Here is a 24062-nt window from a genome sequence, read left to right on the forward strand (position 1 = left end):
GGTTGTACTGGGAGGCTGCAGAAAGTGGAAAACCAGCATAGTCTTAACCAAGCTGGGGTAATAAGAACTACCGTGGTGCGATCCAATTTCAGTTTGTGAATGACCTGCAGGATCAGAGAGGTTGGGGAATGCATATTGTAATGGGGTCAGCCAAACTCCTGAGTGCACCCTTATGGCCAGAGGTGACTCTGCAGTGCCCTGCTACCAATTTCTCCCCTCTTCAGGGCCCTTTAATAACTCATAGTCCATAGGTAATTAAAACATTTCCTCCTGTGGTTCCATTTGAGTCCTTACATGCTGCCCTCTAGGCCCCACCACCAATTCATTCACCCTCTCCCTTTAGGTAGGGAGCCCACAGCCCTTTTTCCACAGCTAGGTTCCACTTTAAAGTGTCTCAGGCTTTGTCTGGCTGGAGCTCAGCCATCAGGTTTCCAGGGCCCCCAGCCCTTCTCCCAGTCAGGTTCTCTAGCAGGAGCTGGGCCCAGAACTTCCAGACATTATCTGGCTGAAGCTTAGTCTTCTGGTTCTGGCTTCCAGGCCTAAACCCTTTGCTCAGTCAGGGTCTCTCAAGCAGGAGCCTCCTGCTCACTGCAGGTCCTCTCTATCACAGCTCCCTTGGTCTCAGGGTCTCCCCTGCAGGAGCCTTTAACACCCTCTGCAGTCTCTCTACCATTTCATGAGCTTCCCCCACTTCGTTTCAGTCTCCTCCTGCTCTTTATAGGGCAGTCACCCTGATCTCTCCAAGGTGTAGCTCATTCTGCAATCAGAATGGACTAACCCCAGCCCTCCAGACCTTAAGAGGTGAGCCATCCTGTTACATAATCACTGAGTCAACAGAAAGGCATCACTTAGTGAACCAGGACTGTGACCCACTTGAGAGCAAAAGTGGTGGCACTTGACTGATGGAGCACCCCAGGTTCAAAAGTAAGTCCTCAGTACACTGTTTCTGAGGGACAACTCGTGATCACGAGAGAATTTCCTGCTGACAAAAGTAGCCAAGTAGTTCTGGGAACCAGGTAAGTTAGCAGCTACTGGAGTGATGTTTACCTTCATGCAGAAGTCCCAGAGGCTCACCACCTCCTTGCAGAGCCGTGTGGACCAAGCTCCTCCCTAGTCTGTTCAGATAGAACATGGCAGTTGTACTGCTGGTCAGGATCTGGACTGATAAGCCCCTGATGAGAGGAAGAAAAGCACCACATGCTTTGTGAATTGCCTGGAGCCTGAGGACATTGATATGAAGATTAGCTTCCTGCTCTGTCCATAATGCTTGGGTTCACGAGCCCTCTAGACTGGCATCCCACCCAATGGAAGAGGCATCAGCTACAACTGGCTTATTTGGGAGAGGACAGGAGAACGGAACACCTGCATATACACGAGAACAAATTAATGGGAGACAAAGTAGCCTCCTGGGGCAACACTGGTTCTTCCAATAAAAGATAATCCTATGGGAGATGTTGGTCAGGAGGGATAACTTATGCTTGCACCTCTAACGTATGAGGATCTGGAGGCTGTCTCAAAGCAGGATCTGGAGACCTTCTCCTCAAGTGAGGAGCAAAATGTGATGGGGAGATTCTGGGCACCTCCCAGGTATTCCACAGGGGCCTATAAGGGAGAGTACAGCGCATAGGTGGCCTGTAAGCATCGGGCAATGACAATCCGTCTCTGCTGGAGGATTCCCATCCAGACCTGAAAGGCCTTCGGAATAGTCAGTAGTCAAAGGAGGTGCTCAACCTGATGGGGCTACTAGACGCTGAAATTTGTCTGAAGCCCAGTGTGAAGAAAGCAATGTTGGTGCTGACAACATTATGGTGATCAGTACTGCAAAGGTTTCTTGGCACACAGATGGTCTCACATCTATGTCTGGTAACACAGATGGAACAGAGGAATAAACTGAAGTCAGGCCCCTCTACGACAGTGGTCCTAGTATCGGAGCCATAGGTGCTGAAGTTGAGGGAGCAACAGATTCCAGATTCGAATGGTGTCTCAGTACTAATGTGGAGTGTGACTCTATAGCAGACAGTGCCAAGGTAGAGTCCTTGGTTTGTCTTGGGACCATCATTAGTATAAACTAATGGCAATCTTTGCCCTGGTGCCGAAGTAAAGAGGCCAAGGGCAGCAGCCATCTAGTAGGGTCTTGCATGAATGGTGAATTGGGGGAAGACAGCAAAGCAGTTCTTTCACCGACTGATATACCTGCGGTGTGATAGGTACCAAGATAGATGGTGGCTTGATGTCCATCGGTGCCGGACTTTATGGCTGTTGCATGGATGCTTTTGGAGTCAATGATATGACACTAGGATCCTCCTGCCCCATTACAAGGGAGACCTGAGATGACAACCCAGTTCTAGCCTGGACACCTGGTGAGCCACCATGCTGTTCAGAGCCTCTCTTTGAGAAGGAGGATAAACCTCACCTAGCCCAAATGGCTTCAGTCAGTTTTATGGGTCCTTTTGCGTGGAACTCCAGAGCAAGAAGATTGAACTCTCCTTCTCCTTGGAAAGGAGTCAGAGTCCAAAGGCCTGTCCGAAGCTTCCCTAGGGTTAGTGGTTCAATAAATAGGATGATCAGGCGTTGGTCCTGGTGCTGAGGCAGGCCTTATGGCCTGTTCCATGAGGTGTTGCTTGAGGCACAGCTTTCCAGAAATCTGTGTACACTTTTAGAAGGTGCGACAGATGCAACACCATTCAATGTGTCTCTCATCAAGAGGCAATAAACAGAGTTTGTGGGGGTCAGTATTAAGTATAGATAGTGCACATGATGTGGGTCGCATCTACACAACACACAGAGAGCTGTATATGCGGCTCACAATGGTAAATATATTAAGAACCACTGATTTAGGCTAATGTCAGGAAAATCTTGCTGAAAGTGAGATCCAATAGGTGTGCAGTAGCCTTCCACATCTCTGGGGACTTTTAAAATTTTACTGGACAAAACACTAGAAAGTTTGCAATTGGGAACAACCTTATAAGGTAAGGATTGGATGAGCTAATCCAAAGTTTTCAAACTATGGTCTGTGGACCACTGGTGGTCCATGAACAGCTGATTGGTCAAATGATGGCAACTGTTTCCAGCTGCTATGCTGCATTATAAGACAGCTAAAGATATATATTAAATACTTTCCTAACATTACTTTTCCATGTTCTTATGTAAGCAGTGACTGTAGCTGTCACAGTGGTATTGCACAGTTGTGAACAGGAGAGGAAGTGGTCAACGCAACAAATACTTTATGTTAAAATATGATCCACATTATGAAAGTGTTTCAGAATCCCTGAAATAATAGCTCTTTTCATCTCTAATATTTATGATCCTCTGGATTTCTGGAATCCTTCCACTGACAAATTTTAAGCAGTCCAAAATATAAAGTTATTAGGTGATACAATTTGAAATTGTGCAGAATAGACTGCTTAAAGTGAGGAATCTTCAATCTACTCCAAATAATACATTGGCCCTTTTTGTAAAGCACTTACAGTAGAACCTCAGAGTTACGAACACCAGTGTTAAGAACTGACTGATCAACCACACACCCATTTGGAACCGGAAGTATACAATCAGCCAGCAGAGACAAAAAAAACAAACAAACTAAAAAGACAAATACTGGGCAGTACTGTGTTAAATGTAAACTACTAAAAAATAAAGGGAAAGTTAAAAAAAAAAAGATTTGACAAGGTAAGGAAACTGTTTCTGTGCTTGTTTCATTTAAATTAAGATGGCTAAAAGCAGCTTTTTTCTTCTGCATAGTAAAGTTTCAAAGCTGTATTAAGTCAATGTTCAGTTGTAAATTGTTGAAAAAACAACCATAACATTTTGTTTAGAATTATGAACATTTCAGAGTTACAAACAACCTCCATTCCCAAGGTGTTCATAACTCTCAGGTTCTACTGTACCACTGTCTTTAGTTTAATTAGCATGGGTGAATTGAAAAGAATATTATTCCATGTAACGACAAAGGGCCAGATTTTCAAAGATGTTTAGGCACCTAAAGATATAGTTAGACACCTTGCTGAATTTTCAAAAGCGCTTGAGCAGGTTAGGTGCCTGATTTCAATGGGAGCTAGGGAATTATTCTGTTTAGGCACTTTTGAAAATCCCAGTAGACATTTATCTACATCTTTAGGTGCCTAAAAGCCTTTGAAAATCTGGCCCCAAAAGGTCCTTAACTATAGAAGGGGAAAAAACAGCATTCTTTCTTTCTATTTTAAAAAGCACTGATTCATAAAGCTTAAGATGCTTTTATAATCATTTTAAATACACCAACCCAGGGATGAATATCCCAAACAAAAGGACATTTTCGCCGAATCAAGCTCTCCCCACAGAATCATTCTACAAATTACAAATCAAAACCCATACCGAGCCAAAACATTCCTCAATTTAGCCCTTCCCCAAAAACCAAACAGACCAGCCTTCCAGCATGCCCTAGAAATCAGCAAATTCAGAATATGGCAGGCCAAATGGAGTAGTGAATTCCACAGTTGAGGAACCCACACAAGAATTCTCTGCCGGCATTATCTTGTCTTTGAAAGCCCCGGGGGGTGGGGTGGGGGGAAGAAGAGGGTGAGGCGGGCCGGACGAATAACACACGAGGACCTCCGCTGATTGCAGTTGCTGTGGTATCACAAGTAGATATTGATCTCTCCCATGAGCAAGTCCCAAACCATTCAGGACTTTATTGTCAAAGCTGACACCTTAAACTCCACTTTGAAACTAATCAGAAGGCAGCAGAGACTATGAGTGCAGGTGAACAGCATAGTGATGGGCACAGTACAGGAACCAAAACAGAATAGGATATAGTATGTGTAAAGTGCTGTCCACTTGAAGCACCACTTAGCCTGAAGTCACATTCTGCATTAATTTACATTTCCAAGTGATTTTAAGATGTAGCACACATTTCATTAGTCTTATCTCACAATGGCAAAGGCCTACATAACTCCAACAAGATCTGTATCTGAAAGAAAAGATCGCATCCTTGTTGATACAAGGGGATCGAAACCAGCAGTATTAGTCACTGATACTGTCTGCACATCCAAATATTCCTTAGGATTGAACATGAACCCCAAATTGTGAACCTATGGGCTCGTCTACACTGGCACTTTACAGCGCTGCAACTTTCTTGCTCGGGGGTGTAACCCTCCCCCGAGTGCTGAAAGTTTCAATACCGTAACGTGCCAGTGTAGACAGTGCCCCAGCACTGGGACCTGCCCTCCCAGCGCTGGTAGCTAAGCCCCTTGTGGACGTGGATTTTTTAGAGCGCTATGCTGTGACTACACAAGCCATGTTAAAGCGCTCCCGGGGCAGCACTTTAACATTGCCAGTGAAGACGTGCCCTTAATAACAAGCAGTGGTTGCACTCCCTCAGTCCAGGGGCTGATGTAATCTCCACCATTTCTTCCAGTTGCTTTCCCCCACCAACAAACTTTACTTAGTCTTGTCAGGGCTGAGCTCTCAAAGCCCCAGTCTCTGTCAGGAACTGGGTTAATTGCATCAGCTGGGACCGATGAAAGAGAGTTATAGAGCTTGGTATTAAATATTTTAACCTAATCATATAATATGCAAGCTAAATGTTGACCTCAGAAAGTGACACACAAAATTGCTCTGATATTTGTCTCCAGTAACTGAGTAGGACTAAAACAACTACGTCATTTAAATGAAACATTTAATTTTTTTCTCTTTTTGTCTTAAGTGTAAGAAGAAAAAGAAAAACTCCTTTGTTGCTATCTATGTACATTTATAAGTCTCATTGTAATGTGTTACTGTATTTACCAGTGTGCAGATAAAACAGTCTGGGCTCTCCTGTTTGACGTTTTATGGCTTCTTTGTGAATGGTATCCCTAAAAATGTAGATAACTTTCAGTAAAGGTTACCACTTAAACCAATCTGTGTGCTAACAAAGACAGACCAAAGGTTCCAAAACAGCTTCTGATACAGCAAAGTTGTGCACTGATATGATAGTCACATAAAGCCAAATCAGATCTTAAAATGACCACAGTTCCAACATTCTGTAAAGGTTTCAGAGTAGCAGTGTGTTGTGCCTCTAGCACAGTCAGGTCCTGACTCTCACTGAGGCCTCTGGGCATCACTGCAATACAAATAATAAACAGTTATAATAAATGTTATCTGTTCTGCATAGTCTCCAACCTTTTCCCTGTGTAGCTCCTCACCATATGCAAAGATCTGCATAGGTTCCTAGGGATTGTTTTACAGAGGAGATTGTTCTCTGCATGTTAGGGAAGATCTTCATGTGGAAATCTCTCTGTATCTAGGGATCAGCCTGTGACTATCTGGGCCAATATATTTTGGGCTGCTTACACAAAGGCATCAAGTCCCAAAACAGGAAGGTAAAAATCCCTTTTTAAATGTCTCTAATGAAACCACTTTTAGAGTATTACTGTGAACTCAATTCTGAGCAGCAGAAAGAAGAAACACACAGAAAAGCAAGGATTTGCAGGTCAGGCTTATGAGGGAAGACTCTAAGAGTAAGAGAGCTAGGGGCTGAATCATGGCCTTGGAGTGTCTGCAGTGGACCCCCGATGGAGGACTGTAGCTTGGGTGACTCCTGAAGAGGAATGCCCCCCATAGGCATTTGCCCAACTCTTGTCCATCTCCAGGAGTGGAGTCCATGACTGCACATCATCAGGCTCAGGAGGAACCTAATACAGATGGCTATATATTCTTAACAGAAACAGAAACAAGAAATTTAGATTTTTATTTTAAATTAAAACTCAGTTTCAGAATATTGCAAAATCGAGCCTAATTTGAGAATTACTGATTTTATGCATGTCCACAATTTTCAACTGTTCCTTGTTTTGTACGAAAATCTTATGAGATGCCCACTGAGCCTGCCCAGAAATGACATTTCAGTTGCTTATAACCTTTTATTTTAAAAATTCTCCGTTAGTGACCACAAATTTAAGAGACCACACCCTCCACAAGGATGTCCATAGCAAGCTTCAAACTTTAACTCTGTTCAGAAAAGTAGTAATTAGAACAATGAGTTTATGAGCCATGGTGATTTAGTGACTCCCAATCAAGGAACACCTCCTTTTGTCATTTCAGTCCTGCTCACGACAGAGGTTCCCTAGACATGAACCCATCTCAGAGAATAACCCCTTGTGTCACTGGGACTTAGCATCATGTTAAAGAGCTCGAAATCCCATTTACATCCATTTCTTTTGGCTGGGGAGAGTGGAAGTTTTGAAGGTTTCAAACTGGTTAATTCTTGGTTTGGCTTGGTTTGGCCTTTCCTCCCTGAGTAAACTTTATATTTTCTCAGGAGGGTCTAATGCTTACTGATGTGTGCTTTAAAAAAAGTGATCACTGGTAGTCAAATGCCAGCCTCTTTACAAAAATGTGGAAGGGAAAGAGGAAGTAGTATACTTATGACTCCTTTCCTGTTTGATAGTTTATCCTTTATCTAAAAGGTACCAAGGGAGGTGCTGATGGTTGTGAAATCCCATCATCATTTTAAGATTCATGAGGGAGCATAGTCTAAAATGAAGGCTTTATCTACACGAGAAAATTGCACCTATTTAACTTCAATTGCTTTTCAAACAGATTTAGTTAAACTGGTGCAACCTGCGTGGACCTTCTTATTTAGGTTTAAGAGTGGCTCATTTTGGTTTACCTTCAAAAAAGGTAGGTACCTACCTACCTCAGTTTTAGGCACATTCAATATGGCACTCAGCAATAAAGTAAAATATAGCAGCCAGACTTTTATCTGGGGTGGATGAACTGGTACAGAAAAGACAAAAACTAATCCAAATTTTCATCCAAACTTCAAACTGACCATTTTGATATTTCAAAAATGTTAGTTACAGATGTTTTATCATTTTTTTCACCCCTCTGCACTCCCTGTTTACAGCTATCTGAGAGAACCAGAAGTGCTGAAACAGCAAAGATAAGCCTGTTCTCATGAGCTTTGCAGACCAAAGAGATGTAACGTTTGAATACGCTGTACTTTGAGGTGGATATACAAGCTAAATTTTCTGAGGTTTACCCACCATTCCTGTACTTTTTATACCTTTGTAAATTATCCCAAGCTTGCTTTGCCTCACCCCTGTCTCTTTTGCTTGCTGCAAGACCAATAAAAGCTGTGTCTCTTTATAAACAGAAAGTCAGCCTGGCCAGTCTCCTAGGGAAAACATGCTGCTCCTGCTGTCAACAGTCCCAGGTTGTAGATAACTTCCTGCAAGTGAATTTTTTTGGAGAAAAAGAGAGGAAGGTTACTTACTGGTAACTGTTGTTTAAGAGTTATTCTGTGCATTCATATTTAAGGGATTGGTACCCCGGCGATAAGCTCACAGAATCACTATTAGTGGGTATCTAACAAGCAGTTCCATCCAAGATGGAAGTTGGGCTGAGGAGTTGTGAGATGAACAGAGGCTGAAGCATTGAATTCCAAAACCTCAGCATTTGAACCGGAGGTTAAGTCTAAGGGGTAGTGCTTAATGAAGGTGGGAATTAAACTTCAAGTCTCTGCTCTGCAAGTCTCACCAATGGGCCTAAAGACAGGCCACAGAAGTGTCCATAGCTCTAGTCGTGTAAGCCTCAATTCTTGTTGGTAAGGGATCCTAGATACAGAATAGCACAACCAAATGCGCAAAATAATCTATTTGGCTAATCTGTGAGTGGAGATCTCTGCATTTTACATTTCTCCCCATACACCACAAACAACCTACTGGACTTTTGGGAGGGCTTATATCTCTTTAGATAAAAACAAATACATTCTTCACATCTAAGATGCGGAGACAGGTCTCCTCGAGGTGTGAGTGCAAGGTTGGGAAGAAGACCAGGAGGGAGATAGACTGATTAATATGAAAGTCCATCACACTTTAGGAATACATTTTGGGTTGGCATGTGTCAAGGTTCCTTCCTCACTCTGAACTCTAGGGTACAGATGTGGGGACCTGCATGAAAACCCCCCTAAGCTTATTTTTACCAGCTTAGGTTAAAACTTCCCCAAGGTACAAACTATTTTACCTTTTGTCCCTGGACTTTATTGCTGCCACCACCAAGCGTCTAACAAATATATAACAGGGAAAGAGCCCGCTCGGAAACGTCTTTCCCCCCAAAATCCTCCCAAACCCTACACCCCCTTTCCTGGGGAAGGCTTGATAAAAATCCTCACCAATTTGCATAGGTGAACACAGACTGAAACCTTTGGATCTTAAGAACAAGGAAAAAGCAATTAGGTTCTTAAAAGAAGAATTTTAATTGAAGAAAACGTAAAAGAATCACCTCTGTAAAATCAGGATGGTAAATACCTTACAGGGTAATCAGATTCAAAACATAGAGAATCCCTCTAGGCAAAACCTTAAGTTACAAAAAGACACAAAAAACGGAATATACATTCCATTCAGCACAACTTATTTTATCAACCATTTAAACAAAACAGAATCTAACGCATATCTAAGTACATTGCTTATTAACCCTTTACAGGAGTTCTGACCTGCATTCCTGCTCTGGGAAAAGCAACACACAGACCGAGAGAGCCTTTGTTTCTCCCCCGCTCCAGCTTTGAAAGTATCTTGTCTCCACATTGGTCATTTTGGTCAGGTGCCAGCGAGATTATCCTAGTTTCTTAACCCTTTACAGGTGCAAGGGTTTTTCCTCTGGCCAGGAGGGATTTAAAGGTGTTTACCCTTCCCTTTATGTTTATGACAGCATGTAAGAACACTTGGCTCTTAGGGTAACACCACCATCAGAGCTTGCAACTCACTGATGCTCCTGGCAGCAATGATAACTATAAGGAAAGTTGTGTGAGACAGGTAATCCAAAGAGCAATCCACAGGAAGCTCAAAGGATGGCTCCATAAACTTTGTTAGCAGCAAATTCAAGTCCCAAGCAGGAGTAGGCTTATAAGGGGAAAAGCATGGGTAAAATCTTTAAAGCTGTATGAAACTGTAGAGCGGGGAAAAAACAGCAGACAGGTAAAAATATGCAGAAAATGCAGACAGATGAATTTTCAGGGATGCTATGGACAGGCCAGCTTCTTTGCAATATAATAATAAAAATCAACGGGAATAGGCAAGAATTCTGGAGCAACCCCTTTAGCCACTGTCCAAGCTGAGAATGTTGTCCATTTGATGGTACTTTGGAGTTTACAATTGATCTGACACTGCTACTATTCAGTCCAGTCTTTTCCCCAAAGAAGTCAACAAGTGTTTTGCTGTGGCAAGCCCTGACGTTCTGGAGGAAGATTTCATGAGACGCTATCAGATGCATTGCTGAAGATGAGTCAAGACATGTTCTAGCCACTAATTTTATAATTAGATTTTTTAAAAACTAGTCAATTTTGCTGTTCTTTATCAGCTCATTCTGCTTATGGCTGGATTGTAACTACTGGATTGTACCTGGCCTGGACAGAAGTTGCCAAGTGCCTTCCTGCCAATTCTTTTTTTTTTTTTTTTTTTTTTTTTGCGGGGGGTGGACGCAGGGCTGGCAGGTGGGGGCAGACACAGGGATGTTAATGCTCAGGTTTAGCAATACTGGTGGTAACGCTGCAGAGACGGATGGAGCCTGGGATGCCCTAGATCTAGCAGGGCCCAGTGTGAGGTCATGGATGCCGGGCCCTCCTCTCCCACTCAGCATCCCCACAGCGTCAGAGAGCGATGAGCGGCCAGCACTGGGCGAGGAGCTGACGCCCCAAAGCAGCCACAGGCCATCGCCCCCTACGCAGCAGCAAAGGCTGTCCACGTGATTTCCCGTGGATTCCCACCGTCATAGGCAGAAGCCTTGTGCTCTAGCCTAAGGCTTGCATCCAGAACGCGTGCGCGGAACCAGGGCGAGCACCGAATCGTCGATCCAGCTGGGCGGACTCGAGCCTTTCCTTCAGCGTGCACGCTCGGAAGTGCGCAGCTCCTGCGGCGAGCGCCGAATCATCGCCCCTCAACGTTACCGTTGGTGCGGAGAGCTGGGCGGGGCCCGCTCCCATGAACACCTAGGGGCGGGGCCGGGCCGGGCTGGGGCGGGAAGGGGGCCGGGCTCTCAGGGAGCGAGGTGGTGCTTCACCAACCAAAACAACAACAATCCCCAGCAGCCCCCGCGCCGCCGCCAACACCGAGGGGGCAGAGCGGAGCCCGAGGGGGGAGCGCGGAGCCGTCGCCGCTATGAAGCTCCGGGTCCGGCTGCATAAGCGGACGGCCCCGCTCGAGATGCAGGGGGCGGAGCCAACGCTGGGGGAGCTGCGCGCGCAGCTGTGCCAGGCCCTGCTGCCCACTTGGGGCTACAGGTAACGCCGGGGGCGCGGTCACTCCTAGGCCGGCGGGTAACACCCGGCTACGACCGCGCAGCGCAGGGGGGAGGGGCCGTGCCCCTGACCCAGCCATCTTGCCCCGGGCTGCGGGGAACTTGCTGCCCCCGGGGGCGGGCAGTGCTGGGGGGCGGGCGGGGCTTCCCCACAGGTGCCCGGTGCTGCTGGACACCGCGCTCCCCCCCCCCCCCCACACCCCGGGCAGCGTCCCGACGGCGAGGGTGACCGTTGAGGCCGCGGGCGCCCGGCCCGGCTGCAGCGTTTCCAGGCCTCGGGTTTTTACCCCGAGTCTCCCGGTAGCTCTTGGCTCCCGTAGAGCCCGCGGGGGCGCTGGGCCGCTGCTGGCGGCACAATCGCGCTTCTAGCCCGCCTGGCCGCGGAGAAAAGCCCGGCAAGAGGCGCAGCGCGTGCCAAGGGCACGAGCCCGCGCAGCGGCCGGCCCCCCCCCCGAACGGCTCAGGCACGCGCATGGTTCTGGGGGCCCTGGCTGTGGCCAGGCCTCGGGCCGCAGCTACCCTAGCTGGGGTCCCGCCGTCCCTCGGCTGAGGCACGGGCCGGGAGATTGCCCCGCTGCTGCGCCCGAGCTGCGGGCACTAGGACTGGTACGTGATCCAGAGCTGTCACTTCCGAACCGTTCACCAAAAAAAAAAAAAAAAAAATCAGGTGGCAGAAGTAAAAGAGGATAAAACGCCCGGTGTTTATTCGGCGGACTCATCGCTTTCGGTTTTATTTATCCCTCACCACAAAAATGGAAATAAAATGAAAGAGGCTGTAGGGAGTTTGCTACACAAAATGATGTTGGAGAATTTTGCTTCCGGAGTCATGATTATATAAATAGAAAAGTGAAAGTTATTCTCCAACACCCCACTGAAACGCTCAACTCAGGTCTGATGGTACAACATTTATGGACCAAAATTGAACCTTTCTTCTGTGTGACACAAACTAGAATTTGTCTTTTGAGTATGGCTGTATAGCCTTCTTCTAGAGGGGGCTCTGTGTTTCAGCAATCACAAAAAGATTTGTGTGCGAAAGGCTTGTGAGTTTTTTTAAAGGAGAATAAATGCTATTAAGTGATTTTTTAAAATAAAAAATGAGCTGCTTCAGCAGGCTAAGGGCAATAAAATATTTGCATTAATGTTTTTGTGTGTGTGTGTATTTTATATTCATTCTGAAGGATCCCAGAGCGCTTCACAAGCAGTATATATGTATGCTAGCAGCATGCTGCATAACAGCATGGGGAGGGGGAACTTGTCCTAAGACATCCGGACAAACCATTAATCTTATTAAAATGTCATGGAATCTTTGCTGTCTCTGGGAAGACCTTATTTTTCAAGGACTTGCCCAAAGACCCTCACATTGAGCAAGCTAAAGGATATTTGCATAGAAATATTTTCAAGAATTAACTATTTTAACTATACTCTGCCCCAGTAATTCATTTAAAATCTTTGCCCTACAGCTGCTGAAGCTGGTGTTAGTTTTGAGGGCAATTGGCTGCTTCCCAGAATGTATTTATAAGGTACATTGTAGACAGAGGCAGTTACCTGTTTTTCAGAGATGGAGGCTTAAACCTATCCAGGATTTCTAGGTTCTGTGATTTAGTTAGTTAAAACAAACATAACACAAAGAGAGAAAGGTAGAAAAAAATCACTTTAACCTGTATCTTGGTTTTATACTGTGTCCATCATTTATTTTCCCAGTGCTTCTTTGGGCATGTGACTAATAAGACCGGTACTTAGGTTTAACAAAACCATTTAATAATCATACCATACATTTGTGTAATCTGAATGTATGACTTAAACTGATCCCACCAGACATGGCCTTGGAGTTTTTTCTCTTTCTTTGCAGTTCTCATACCCAGTTTGCAATAACATTGAACAACAAAGATGCCCTCACTGGAGACCATGAGACCTTGGCTTCATATGGGATAGTTTCTGGAGATATGATATGTTTGTTACTGGACGAGACCAATGAAGCACCCATATTACCCCCATCCTTATCTTCACCTCCTCCCTCACTGCAGAATAATCACAAACTGTTCACCTTGACCACCAGCCACAGTCAGGCCAGCAGTTCAGAAACAGAAAGGCAGAATGGGCCATGTGAAGACCTTAAAGCTCAGACTGATGCTCAGAAGAGCGATAATATGGTAAGTACTTAAGGACTGAGGTACACGGATCAGGAAATAAGAGGAGGCAGCACACTGATGCTGGTTGCTAGACTGTATAATAGGGAGCGTCCTTGAAGTATTATGGTTCTAAGTGCTTACTTGGTGTTTGGTCAATCACTTATCTGTCTAGTACTGTCTCTATTTATAAGCTATTAAGCCTTATCCATGCCAGAGATGTTAAGGTGTTTCAAACTCCATTTGAGTCCTTTACATATCTCTAGATTTTTGCTAATCAGATTTCTGCAGAAACACACACCCTTTTCAAGGGAGCTAGGAGTGAGTTCTTCTCCCACCTCCACAGCCTCCCTTTAAAAAGCCACTTCTGATACTTGCCACAAGAGTATGTGTTTGTTCCCCCTCCTCCTCTCCTAAGCCCTCAACCGAGCCAGTGTGAAATAATGTCCACTGGAGGAGAGAGCAGTTTTGTAATCAGTTGAAATAATGTCCATGGTTTAAAGAGTTTGTCATGAAGTAAGAATATTCTGCAGGAACAGTTCCCTTTTAAGAAATGTGTCACTTTAGGGTTGGTTCCAACACATGAAACTATATTTTTTAAACACACACAATCCTAAAACACAGAAGTGTAGAGCATCTTGTTACAGTCTTTGTGCCCACCAATGTGAAAACTTGAAAAATAAATCGTAATATAAATTAAGGGGTGAGGGAGGAAATTCTAGAAAAAGTAAAATGTGGGAGAAAATACTGTTCCACCTTTGTGGGAAGCACTGCCCCTACACTTTACTCTTAAAAGACAAGCTCCTCATTTCAGAAAAGTTTGGACATAGTAATCATTTAGTTGTACTTATTTCATGTGTCTAAGATAAAATTTCTTCCCTCCCTTCCAGTAGGCTTTCCTCCCAAAATTTAGGAAAAGGTGGAGAGCAACTTTTCATGTACTCCTTTATATGCCACAAAACTAAAGAAGTGTAAAAATTTGAAAAACAGTTTAAATTGCTTCTTTTGAATTTTATCTCAGGCAGTTTTGAGGGGGCATTTAATCATACTATATGTTATAAAATCTGAATGTCTGACTTTAAGGGTATCTTAGTAGAAGGGAAAGTGTGGAGAAGACCTTTATGGTTTTTGAGGGGGATGCTCTTTTGAGAATTAGATCTAAGGGGCTGGGAATAATTTCATTTACAAAGAAACTTGGGCATTCTGGACCAGTCTTAGTCTTGTCATTTTTGGTCAGCTGCCTTGAATTTTGACAAATGGTGATGCCATACTGTGTAGAGTTGTGCCCCTGTAGCCTGCTCTAAGAATCTTCATGGTGCTTTAATACATTATTTGTAGTACAGTAGTGCGTATAAGCCCATTGTATGTACAACATCTATCACACATAATAGACTCTGATCTGAAGAGTCTGTATTACAAATAGACAAAACAGACAAAAGTAGTAGTAGTATTCCCATTTTACATAGGCACAGAGATTAAGTGATTTGGTGAAGATCACACAGAAAGTCTATGGGAGAGCCAAGAATTGAATCAACTCCAGTGCCCTAACCCCAAGACATTCTATCTCTTGGAGGTTGCTTTGTGTTGTAGTGCAAGAAAGCCCCTCTTACATTTGAGAAAAGTTGTCATTCAAAAGTAGTATCCTTCTAAGCTCCGCATGGCAATTCTGAGTGACTGACCAGTCTGTACCCCCAAATCAGAGCTTCACAATATAGTTGAAAGAAGACTGAAAGGGCTAGCAGGATTATCAGTTTAATCCATGTAGGATTAAGTTTCTGAATGCCACCTTGTTTTTATTACTTTCCCTTTAAGGCAGGATCCAGCCTAGAGTTTGCTTCTGGGCTAGTCCCAGATGACGTTGATCTGGAAGAAGGTACAGGTTCTTATCCTTCTGAGCCAATGCTGTGCAGTGAAGCTGTGGATGGAGAAGTGCCACACTCCTTGGAGACCCTCTACCATTCTGCTGAATGTGCCCGTGCCAACGATGCCTTGATAGTTCTGGTACATCTTCTCATGATGGAGACAGGTTATGTACCGCAGGTAAATGCAAAACTGGAAGAGAAGCCTCCCACTTAGTAGGAGAAAAATTGGAATATCTAGAATATTGTTCATGTGTCTGTGCTTATAGATCTACTGTTGATGATTTACATCCCTCTCAGTGGCATGGGCAGCTGAAGTACCAGCTTCCCTAGTTTATCTTGCCAACATGCCTTAATGATGAAAGAGTGGTACAATCTCTAAGAGTGGGACAGTAGTCCAGTCTACATATCTAGTCAATCCTTGGCCTCCCTGCTTAAGTGGGAGGATGTTAGCTACTCATTTTTGGCTATGCAGGGATAATGTTTAAATTCAGTTCCTAGAGTGGAGAATGTATGCATTTATATCATTCTGTATTCAGTTATCAATAACTTTGTGTACTCCACCCTTGCCTCTCTTGGCATTCACAAAGGAAAAATATGCCTTTCATACCAGCATTGTGTATTGACTGCCTGCCTTCTAATTTGGAATAATTGAGTTCCTTTTATATATATGGGAACAGGATTTGTGACAATGGATGTCTTTGTTACAATCTCCCCCTCGCCCCCCATATTTGACAGTTTCATTGGTGTTCACCTCAGATGATAGTTACTGTGGCTAAGAAGTCCATATATCTGCACGAGATGAGCATTTTTCCTCACCCCTTGGCTATTAGTTGTAGGATGTACTAGTCAGCCACTGTGAGCTATGTCTCTTCAGCTCAGCCAGAAGTCTTGGGAGTAGTAACTGAGGCTGTAGCACAAAATTGTGAGGAAACAAATGGAGTGAAGCACACAGATACTATAGTAATGAGAGCCATATAGAAAAGACCATGAGGAAATTAATAATTCTGTCTTTAGAGCAGGGTTTGAATAATGTACAGTAAATCAGGCCTGAGGCCATGTATTGTTCAGTGAGGGGAAAACAATATTGAATAGCTGCTTGTTCATTGAATACTGTCCATCCTATGCAGTGAATGAGGCAGGGCTCCTGTTGAAAATATAGTATATGATCATGCAATTAAAGATTGTATCATCATGCATATGTACGAGGGGGCCCAGTTAAGGTTGCACAGGCCTCTTAATTCTAGCATTCCCTAACTTTTGGGTGCTTGACTTTGTAACCTTAATGTTCTTTTAACAGTGTTTTTGTGTATGTGTGTTAAATATATATAGTCAAACCAGTAATATATATAATAAACATGGATTCATGAAGACAAAGGCACCCGGCTTCATTGGGAGAGAGGTGAAAATTGTCCCAACAGCCTTTCTTAAAACATTCTTAATATTAATTTTCTGCAGCCTGTGGCATGTACTGCATATATAGTGAATTGTGGTGTAAAGGTTTTATTGATATGAGTTTAAGATGACTTGTGTATTCATAAGCGGTGAAGCTAGAGGTATGTTAATGTGGCCATCCCAAGTTTATGCTGATAAAACCTTTATGCCACATTACACCACTAAGTAGTGTGTCTCTGTAGAGCAGACATATTAATTATTCTGTCACACACACATCTGTTGGGATTTGAGTAGCTGTTAATATTTTAATTTAGTTCTTCTCAGCCTTGGTCGGATTGCTCAGGAATGCAGTGTTGTTTCTTTTCATTTACTGTCAGGGAACTGAAGCAAAGGCAGTATCTATGCCTGAGAAATGGAGAAGTGGAGGTGTTTATAAACTGCAGTACACTCATCCCCTCTGTGAAGATGGCTCTGCTGCTCTGACCTGTGTGCCTTTGGGAGATCTTATTGTCATTAATGGTAACTGTGCCAGGCATTAGAAATGTCTCTGGGATCTGACTTTTTTTACCCCTTATACTCTATATATTGTCATATGATGCTACTTCATCCTTTTCCCCTCTGGAATCTCTCTCTCTCTCTCCCTTCCTTCCCCCTTTCTCTTTGTGGTGCTACATCACAGCTACCATTCTTCCAGCAAGGGAAGATGGGACTAGATTTCCTTTGAATCTTTAGCTTCTTAATCAGTTGAGCAAGAAAAGGTGCTCCCTCCTGGTTCTGAATGTGCTTGACTCCTTCTTGCCTGGGTGGCGATCCCAGGTCTCCCACCTATCAATACAGAGCAAAACCCAATGGCTACTGAGCCAGCTCAAGTGTTCACTTTTAATTAGCATGTTGGCAAACTTGTCTGTTCCTTCTTTCGACTCATGGGAACTTGTGAAGTACAATACAAGGTGTTAAAATAGACCTAATGGGTTTAGCAGTATTTATGTTTTTGTATTACATGCTATTTGTAAAGGTCACAGACAAGTTCCAGACTTATTTATTTTGATGATTCAGCAAGCAGTCACTTTAGCAACATCCCTAAGCTTCTTTCCACATTTTCAGTTCATCAGAACTATTCATTCCAGAAAATGAGTGCCATTACTTTCTCTTAAAATGATTTCCAGGTTATTTGGAGTATTTTTTGTCCTAATTTACTCATCATTTTGGACACTTCCACAGTTTGCAGGGGCAGTGTTACTTCTGGGCTTGATTCTAACCTCAGATACAGAAATGTGCACTTCAGTGGAAAGTACATATACATTAAAAAAAAAATCCATGACCGCATGCATAAGCACTTAGGCTCTCTCAGGATATGTGACGAAGCATGTCTCACTGTCCAGGATTTAAATCTAATCCTTTGGCCAAGTCAGGAGAATTGCTTACTTGAATTTATGATGGAGAGGGGCAGTGCACTGACTACTTCGTGTACAAGAGCGTTCATCTAGTGAACAGGACCAATGACTCCTTGCTACAGTTTGATTTCTTCAATGACCTTCTTAGAAATAATGGATCATGGTATATCACTGCCATCTCTTACCTTTGTTATGACTATTTCAACTGAAAAACTGCTGTAGGTAACTGATCTTTCTCTCTTCTATGCTACTTTGCATGTATTCATTTTTGGGGAGGTAAAATGGGTTTAGATATCTGCTTGTCAAAATTGTATGTTTTCAGTTCCTCTCCTCAGTAAGGAGACTGGGGGAAGGAAAACTAAACTATTTCCAAGGATAAGGTAATGAGATGGTCTTTGTAGTCTCTCACCATGTTCATTTCTTTCTTTCTTTCGCTTTTGCAGCAACATTAAAAATCAACAACGAGATTAAAAGTGTGAAGAGACTGCAGCTGTTGCCAACATCCTTCATTTGCTTTCAGGAATCAGGTATTTAGAATGCGGCTCTTTAGAAAACAGCCAGCCTGAAAAGTGAGGGAGCACTAACATAGACAGCAAACGTTTGACAGAGAGGCCCAAGATGCCAAAGGTGGTGATAAAAGAAGGTGGGTGGTGGGTGACCACCAGTTCATGAAGCAGCTAGCCATGAGGAAAAAGGAATACAGAAGTGTGGCCACTAAGTAGAATTTTGCTGTTAAGATTACTTGAATTTCCTAGATTAGCTATGTAAGTGAAGAACCTTGAGAGGCCATCGGGCCTCTTCTGCATTATATCCCTTTTTCATGGGGCTTCTAACTAAATATATGGATGTATATAGGTGTTTCTAAGGTAGCAATGGTGAACCATTTAGGACTCGTTTTTGTTTTCTCTTTTTGTGGGAATTGGGGGTTCAATGTGACTAATGTCAGCTCTGTCTTTGTGGCATTGTAATTATTGTAAATGTTGTTCTTGTTAGAAAGCGTGTGCTGACCACTTAGATGAGTCCAGGATGCCAAAATTAGGGAAACATCTAATGCAAAAGATCTGGATTTTACATTAGCACAGGTCTCACTCTGTTTTGTACTCTAAAGTACGCATGACTGCTTTGTTGCCAGTAGCTGCATTTTATTGCACTGTATCCTGGGTAGCCCCAGATCCTTATATAACAAGACTTTATTGAAAAGGCTACAGAAGGATAGCTAAACAGTGAAGTGTAGCCAAGATCATAGCAGCACCATTTTGCTTTTGTTGCTGCAGTGAGAGAATGGGCAACCATTCCTGTCAGCCCCTCATCAGTCAGGTTAACAATTCAAGCATATGTGCCTGCTCTGTGGCTAAAATCTGGCAAAAGTGTTGAGTCTGTAAACAAATTGTATTTGAAAAGCTCTTGGTGTCTGTAAACGCAAAAGGATAACACTTGGCTACTTGTGAATATATGCTACGGACTTGGTCCATTACATTACTGTGGTGGCAACACTTCTTAATTACTGACCTGGTCGACCGGATTGTGATCTTCTAAGAAACTTCTAAGTCTTGATAGGACTGCGGAGTGGTTCTTTTTGTTTTTAAAACTGATCAAATATTTAAATGTCTGACTTTTGGATCGTTGGAGATGATTTAAAGGAGAAAAATACGTAGTTACAAAGGAGTCTGTATCCAATCTCAGAAATACAAGGAACTCCCAGCTGAAGGCTGAAACTCCATCCTTTTCTCAAACTATTCTACTGGCTTATCACAGGTCTCTTAATGTCATATTTGCTGCCCTTTGTAGTCACAGCAGGAGGACAAAGAGGGCTTTGTAACATACCTAACGCAGAGGGTATCTGATCCTTGATTGAGGTTCCATCTCAGTACTATAATGGAAACAGTAATATATCCACCAGCATTCTAAGCTTTATTTCTTTTGCCCCACTATAGATTTGGCCAGGTTCCAGTGCCTGTCCTCTTATTCTGATCCACCCCAAATAAAATATTTTACTTTGTTGTTTCCTTCATAATAAAATGAAAACTTCCATGAACTATAGAGTTCTGTTTGTGCACAAAATGTAACCCATAAACCTCTCTGCCTTGTATGTTGTATAACAACTTGTTGAAGTTAAACTCTGTCTTCTTATTTCAATAGAAGAAAATGTTGGAGGGGTATACAAAGATCTTCAGAAACTATCCCGCCTCTTTAAAGACCAGCTGGTGTACCCTCTTCTGGCTGCTGCCCGACAAGGTAACATCAATAAAAGCAACTGGTATGTTATCAGTTGGGAACTATCCAAAGCCCTACATAGAAAGAGTCATGAATAACCTAAGTGCTGGCTACATAGGGAGTAAGAATAAATATTCCTAGTTCTAAAGATATTAAATTAGTAGTCATCTAATTTTAGAAATGTTAGTAAAACTGTTAAAAATCTGAAATTGCTTGTGTAGTTCAAATTAAATAGAGCATTTGGGTTTCACTTAATGGGCTCAAGATTTATGCCACTGCTGAGACAGCTGGAAAGACTATTTCCAATGGTGATGATGACAAAGTAGCAACCAGGCTTAAAGTGCTGAATTCCTTGGCTGAAGTTCTGTGCTGTGTATTTGTTCCTTTTGTTAGGCTGGGGGAAAGCTGTGCAGTATTACATCTTTTGTGGGATGACATGTTTAATGGTTGGTTACTGAGATGATGTTGGAAGGAATGGTGTGAAGCAACCGAGCTTGGTGATTTGTGTGGCAATAGTAAAGCATAGTTTGTTTTTACAGGAATTGCCAGACTAAATCTCAGCCTCACAATCCAAAGACAAACTCAATGATAAATTCTTTCTATTGGAGTATTTTTTGGATTTTGTTGTGTTTTCATGGGATTAGAGGTTCTTTGTTGAAAGTGGTTTATGTGGATTACTGGAATTAGACAAATATTGCCTTTACCTTTCCAACCTCTTGCTCAGTTTTGTAGTCTGTGAAGCATGATTAGTTCCTTAGGGCATCTTAAGTTTGAGGGACAATAGTGTGGAGCATAGCCAGTGCTATATTCCTATTTTGTCCATTTCACATATGTGCGGAAAGTGTCTCTCTCCAATCTGTCATAGTAAGTCTCATCATAGCACTTTCAGAGTTAAGTAATGCAACTGAAAGCTCCATGGGAAATGACTTAAGGGAAAATGTTTCCAAACCAGGAAAGGACCCCTTGATGATGGGAATGACACTCAATTATTGCAAATAATGCTGCTTTCTCTTCACCTCCCGTTCTAGCTCTGAACCTGCCAGATGTGTTTGGCTTGGTAGTCCTTCCTCTAGAACTGAAGCTACGGATTTTCCGACTTCTGGACATCCGTTCACTCCTCTCTCTGTCTGCTGTCTGCCGAGACCTCTACACAGCTTCCAATGACCAGCTTTTATGGAGATTTATATACCTGCGGGACTTCCGAGGTGATTTCCACATGCACCCTTTCTCCCTAATTGGGCTGCCACCTAAGGTCTCTTGTCAAATTCATTTTAAGAGGGGCTTCCTCAGCTACATCTGTTTCCTAAAAATGGAGAGTAAATTTATTAATTAATCATTATATTGACTAATTGTGTTGGCTAGTTGAAAGCATAATACTGGCAGATGCTTCCTTCGGTGATTCTTAGATTATGGGCAACTGATAATCTGCCAAACATTTGCTGGTGGTCCACAGAGAGCTGGCCCGTCACCTGGTGCTGAGTCTCCTACTTTTCAGCTGTTTCTATAAAGACTCAGGCTCTTTATTGCAAAGATGGGGAGAGGAAGAAACCTTTGCCAGTGTCTCTCAAAAGAAGTTCTTTAGGAAACTAAGCAGTTATGGGTTGAGAGGCAAAGTGCTGTCACACAGACACTGGCAGACACTGACAGTATTTCTAGGGTTTCTGTAGTTGATTAATAGATACAGGAGCTTGAAATTTGGTGTGAAGCAGGGAGAATGAATAGATTGAATGGCTCCTGGCAGTACATCTTCTAGGAGTCCTAATGTTTAAGGATACTGACTCTTTATATACAAAGGTGCTTAGGGTCTGATCACCTACCTTATTTGTAAACCCCCGCAAAAACTATCTACTTATGCACCTCAGTATGAATGTGTTGTTTTTTGTTTTTTTTTAAAATGCTTATTAAATTTTGCCCCTTCACAGATCAAACTGCTAGGCCTCGCGACACAGACTGGAAAGAGGTATGTGGGTATTATATATGTTCTCTTTGGGATAAATCTCCATGGCTTGTTTAAGAATGAGCGTAAGGCTTGGAGATTAAGTGGGAGCAGAGATTAGGTTCTAAAATGCCTGGAGCTGAGATCTTCATATGCACATCATGTTCAGCCCACACAGGAGAAAATGCATTGCATCACTCCTAGTACCCTCCTTGGCCAAATCCTGGAATAAATTTGAGGATCCTCTGCAGGGAGCTAGCTGTATGCAGTCCTTGGCAGGAAGGAGGGTTGCTGTTTTAGACATTGAGACTGGCAAGAGAGAATCTCAGCAGTGCTGCAGAACAGTGTAACTGAGTCTCAGATACCAGGGCCTGTTTGTAAACATTACTATCAATTCTGAAATGACCTCTTCAGCTAGAGAAGCACTAACCTCTAGTGATTAGAGCAAGAGACTAGGAGTCACTGACTTTTTATGACACATTGGACAAGTAACTTAACTGCTCACTATCTCAGTTTTCCTGTCTAAAATGTGTATAATGGCACAAACTTTACTTTTCAGCCAAGGATCTTAAAATATGATTCATGTAATTGTAAGTAACGCTTTGTGGGGATAAGGAAAATTAGCCCTGTCTCTATTATATTTCATTTCTAAGGTGGCTTTTTGATGATTTTAGGCAAATATTTAGATCCCAAAGCAGCCATAAACCACACAAAATTAAGTGCCAAATTTGTACTTGGTGTAATCTTGACAATTTCAGTGGAATTAAACCAGGGATAAATTTGGTCATAGAGGTTTAAAGTAAATCCAAGTAGTCAGTATTTTTGGGGTTCTAATTCGATGGGAATCCAAAAAGAGAGAGACCGACCAAGTCAGAGCCCTTTCCACAGAAAAGTCTGATGCTCAGAAGGATGGTCTGAGTCTGCTGAATCAGGACAGTCCTGCCGTGATTTGAATACGGGCAGCTGGATCATTAGTGTGCATATTGTAAATAACTGATAGAACATGGAGGGAGCTCTCCCTTGCCTTCTACGCCTGTAACAAGTGTGTGAAGGAAATCCAGTGTGGGTGAAGCTAGAACAATGAGCTCCACTCAAAATTTAATCTCCATTTTTTCTTTTCTGTAGCTGTACAAGAAGAAACTAAAGCAGAAGAAGGAAAACCTGAGATGGAGGCACATGATGTTCCTGCCCCCACCTCCTCATCCCATTCCATTTCATCCCAGCCCATTCTATCCAAACCCCTTCCCTCCCAACCCATTCTCTCCTAACTCCATCTACCCCCCAATGATCATTGGTGGAGAATATGATGAGAGACCAACTCTTCCTTATGTTGGAGACCCAATTAACTCACTCATTCCTGGCCCAGGGGAGGCACCAGGCCGGTTTCCTCCATTCAAACCACATTTTGATCCAATTGGCTCTCTGCCAGGGCCAAATCTAACACTGCCAGGGCGAGCTGGTCCCAATGACAGATTTCCTGCCAGACCCAGCCGAGGCCGCACAATTGACATCCGCCGTTCATTCATCTGACTGCCACCTCTTCCTTTAATGAGTTTCTAAATTTTAGTTCCTGAGCTTGCTTTCTAACTGCAGGAGATTACATCAGGGCACTAACATCAACCTTCCTTTCCGATTATGGTGGGAATTCATGGGCACAAAGATATCTTGCCCACAAGGTATGGGTTCACTTAGTCTCTGTGGAAGTGATAATGCTGCACCACCTAGAATTCAGTGCTATTTCCAAAGGAGCTCTGCCTTGAAAGTTTGTGCTACTGTGTTTTCCCCTCTCTAATCATCTGTGAAGTGCTACTTAGAGAGCAGAAGGTTGTTGGCCTGATATTTGCTGCATCAGATAAAGAGCACTTTAAGCACAAATACTATGCTGGTCTGACTTCTT

General features: G+C 43.1%; 1 protein-coding gene and 1 long non-coding RNA gene across 2 annotated transcripts; one reads left to right on the forward strand and one right to left on the reverse strand.

The window, feature by feature from the left end:
* Window positions 1-5728: 5728 nt before the first annotated feature.
* On the reverse strand, window positions 5729-10989 carry LOC125627943 (uncharacterized). The gene is made up of 3 exons (XR_007354122.2): window positions 9443-10989; window positions 8049-8179; window positions 5729-6073 (listed from the first exon to the last, which is right to left on the reverse strand). It is a non-coding gene; the product is annotated as an uncharacterized LOC125627943 (long non-coding RNA).
* FBXO7 (F-box protein 7) lies at window positions 10988-24040 on the forward strand. Its single transcript, XM_048832529.2, has 9 exons — window positions 10988-11224; window positions 13091-13391; window positions 15180-15407; window positions 16999-17140; window positions 18459-18542; window positions 20155-20250; window positions 21258-21434; window positions 22152-22189; window positions 23291-24040. Exons 1-9 carry the CDS (start codon window positions 11103-11105, stop codon window positions 23693-23695), a joined length of 1593 nt encoding a protein of 530 aa, XP_048688486.1. The 5' UTR covers window positions 10988-11102; the 3' UTR covers window positions 23696-24040.
* The last annotated feature ends 22 nt before the right edge of the window (window positions 24041-24062 follow it).

The sequence above is a fragment of the Caretta caretta genome, chromosome 1 (assembly GCF_965140235.1).
Source record: "Caretta caretta isolate rCarCar2 chromosome 1, rCarCar1.hap1, whole genome shotgun sequence".
NCBI lineage: Eukaryota > Metazoa > Chordata > Testudines > Cheloniidae > Caretta > Caretta caretta.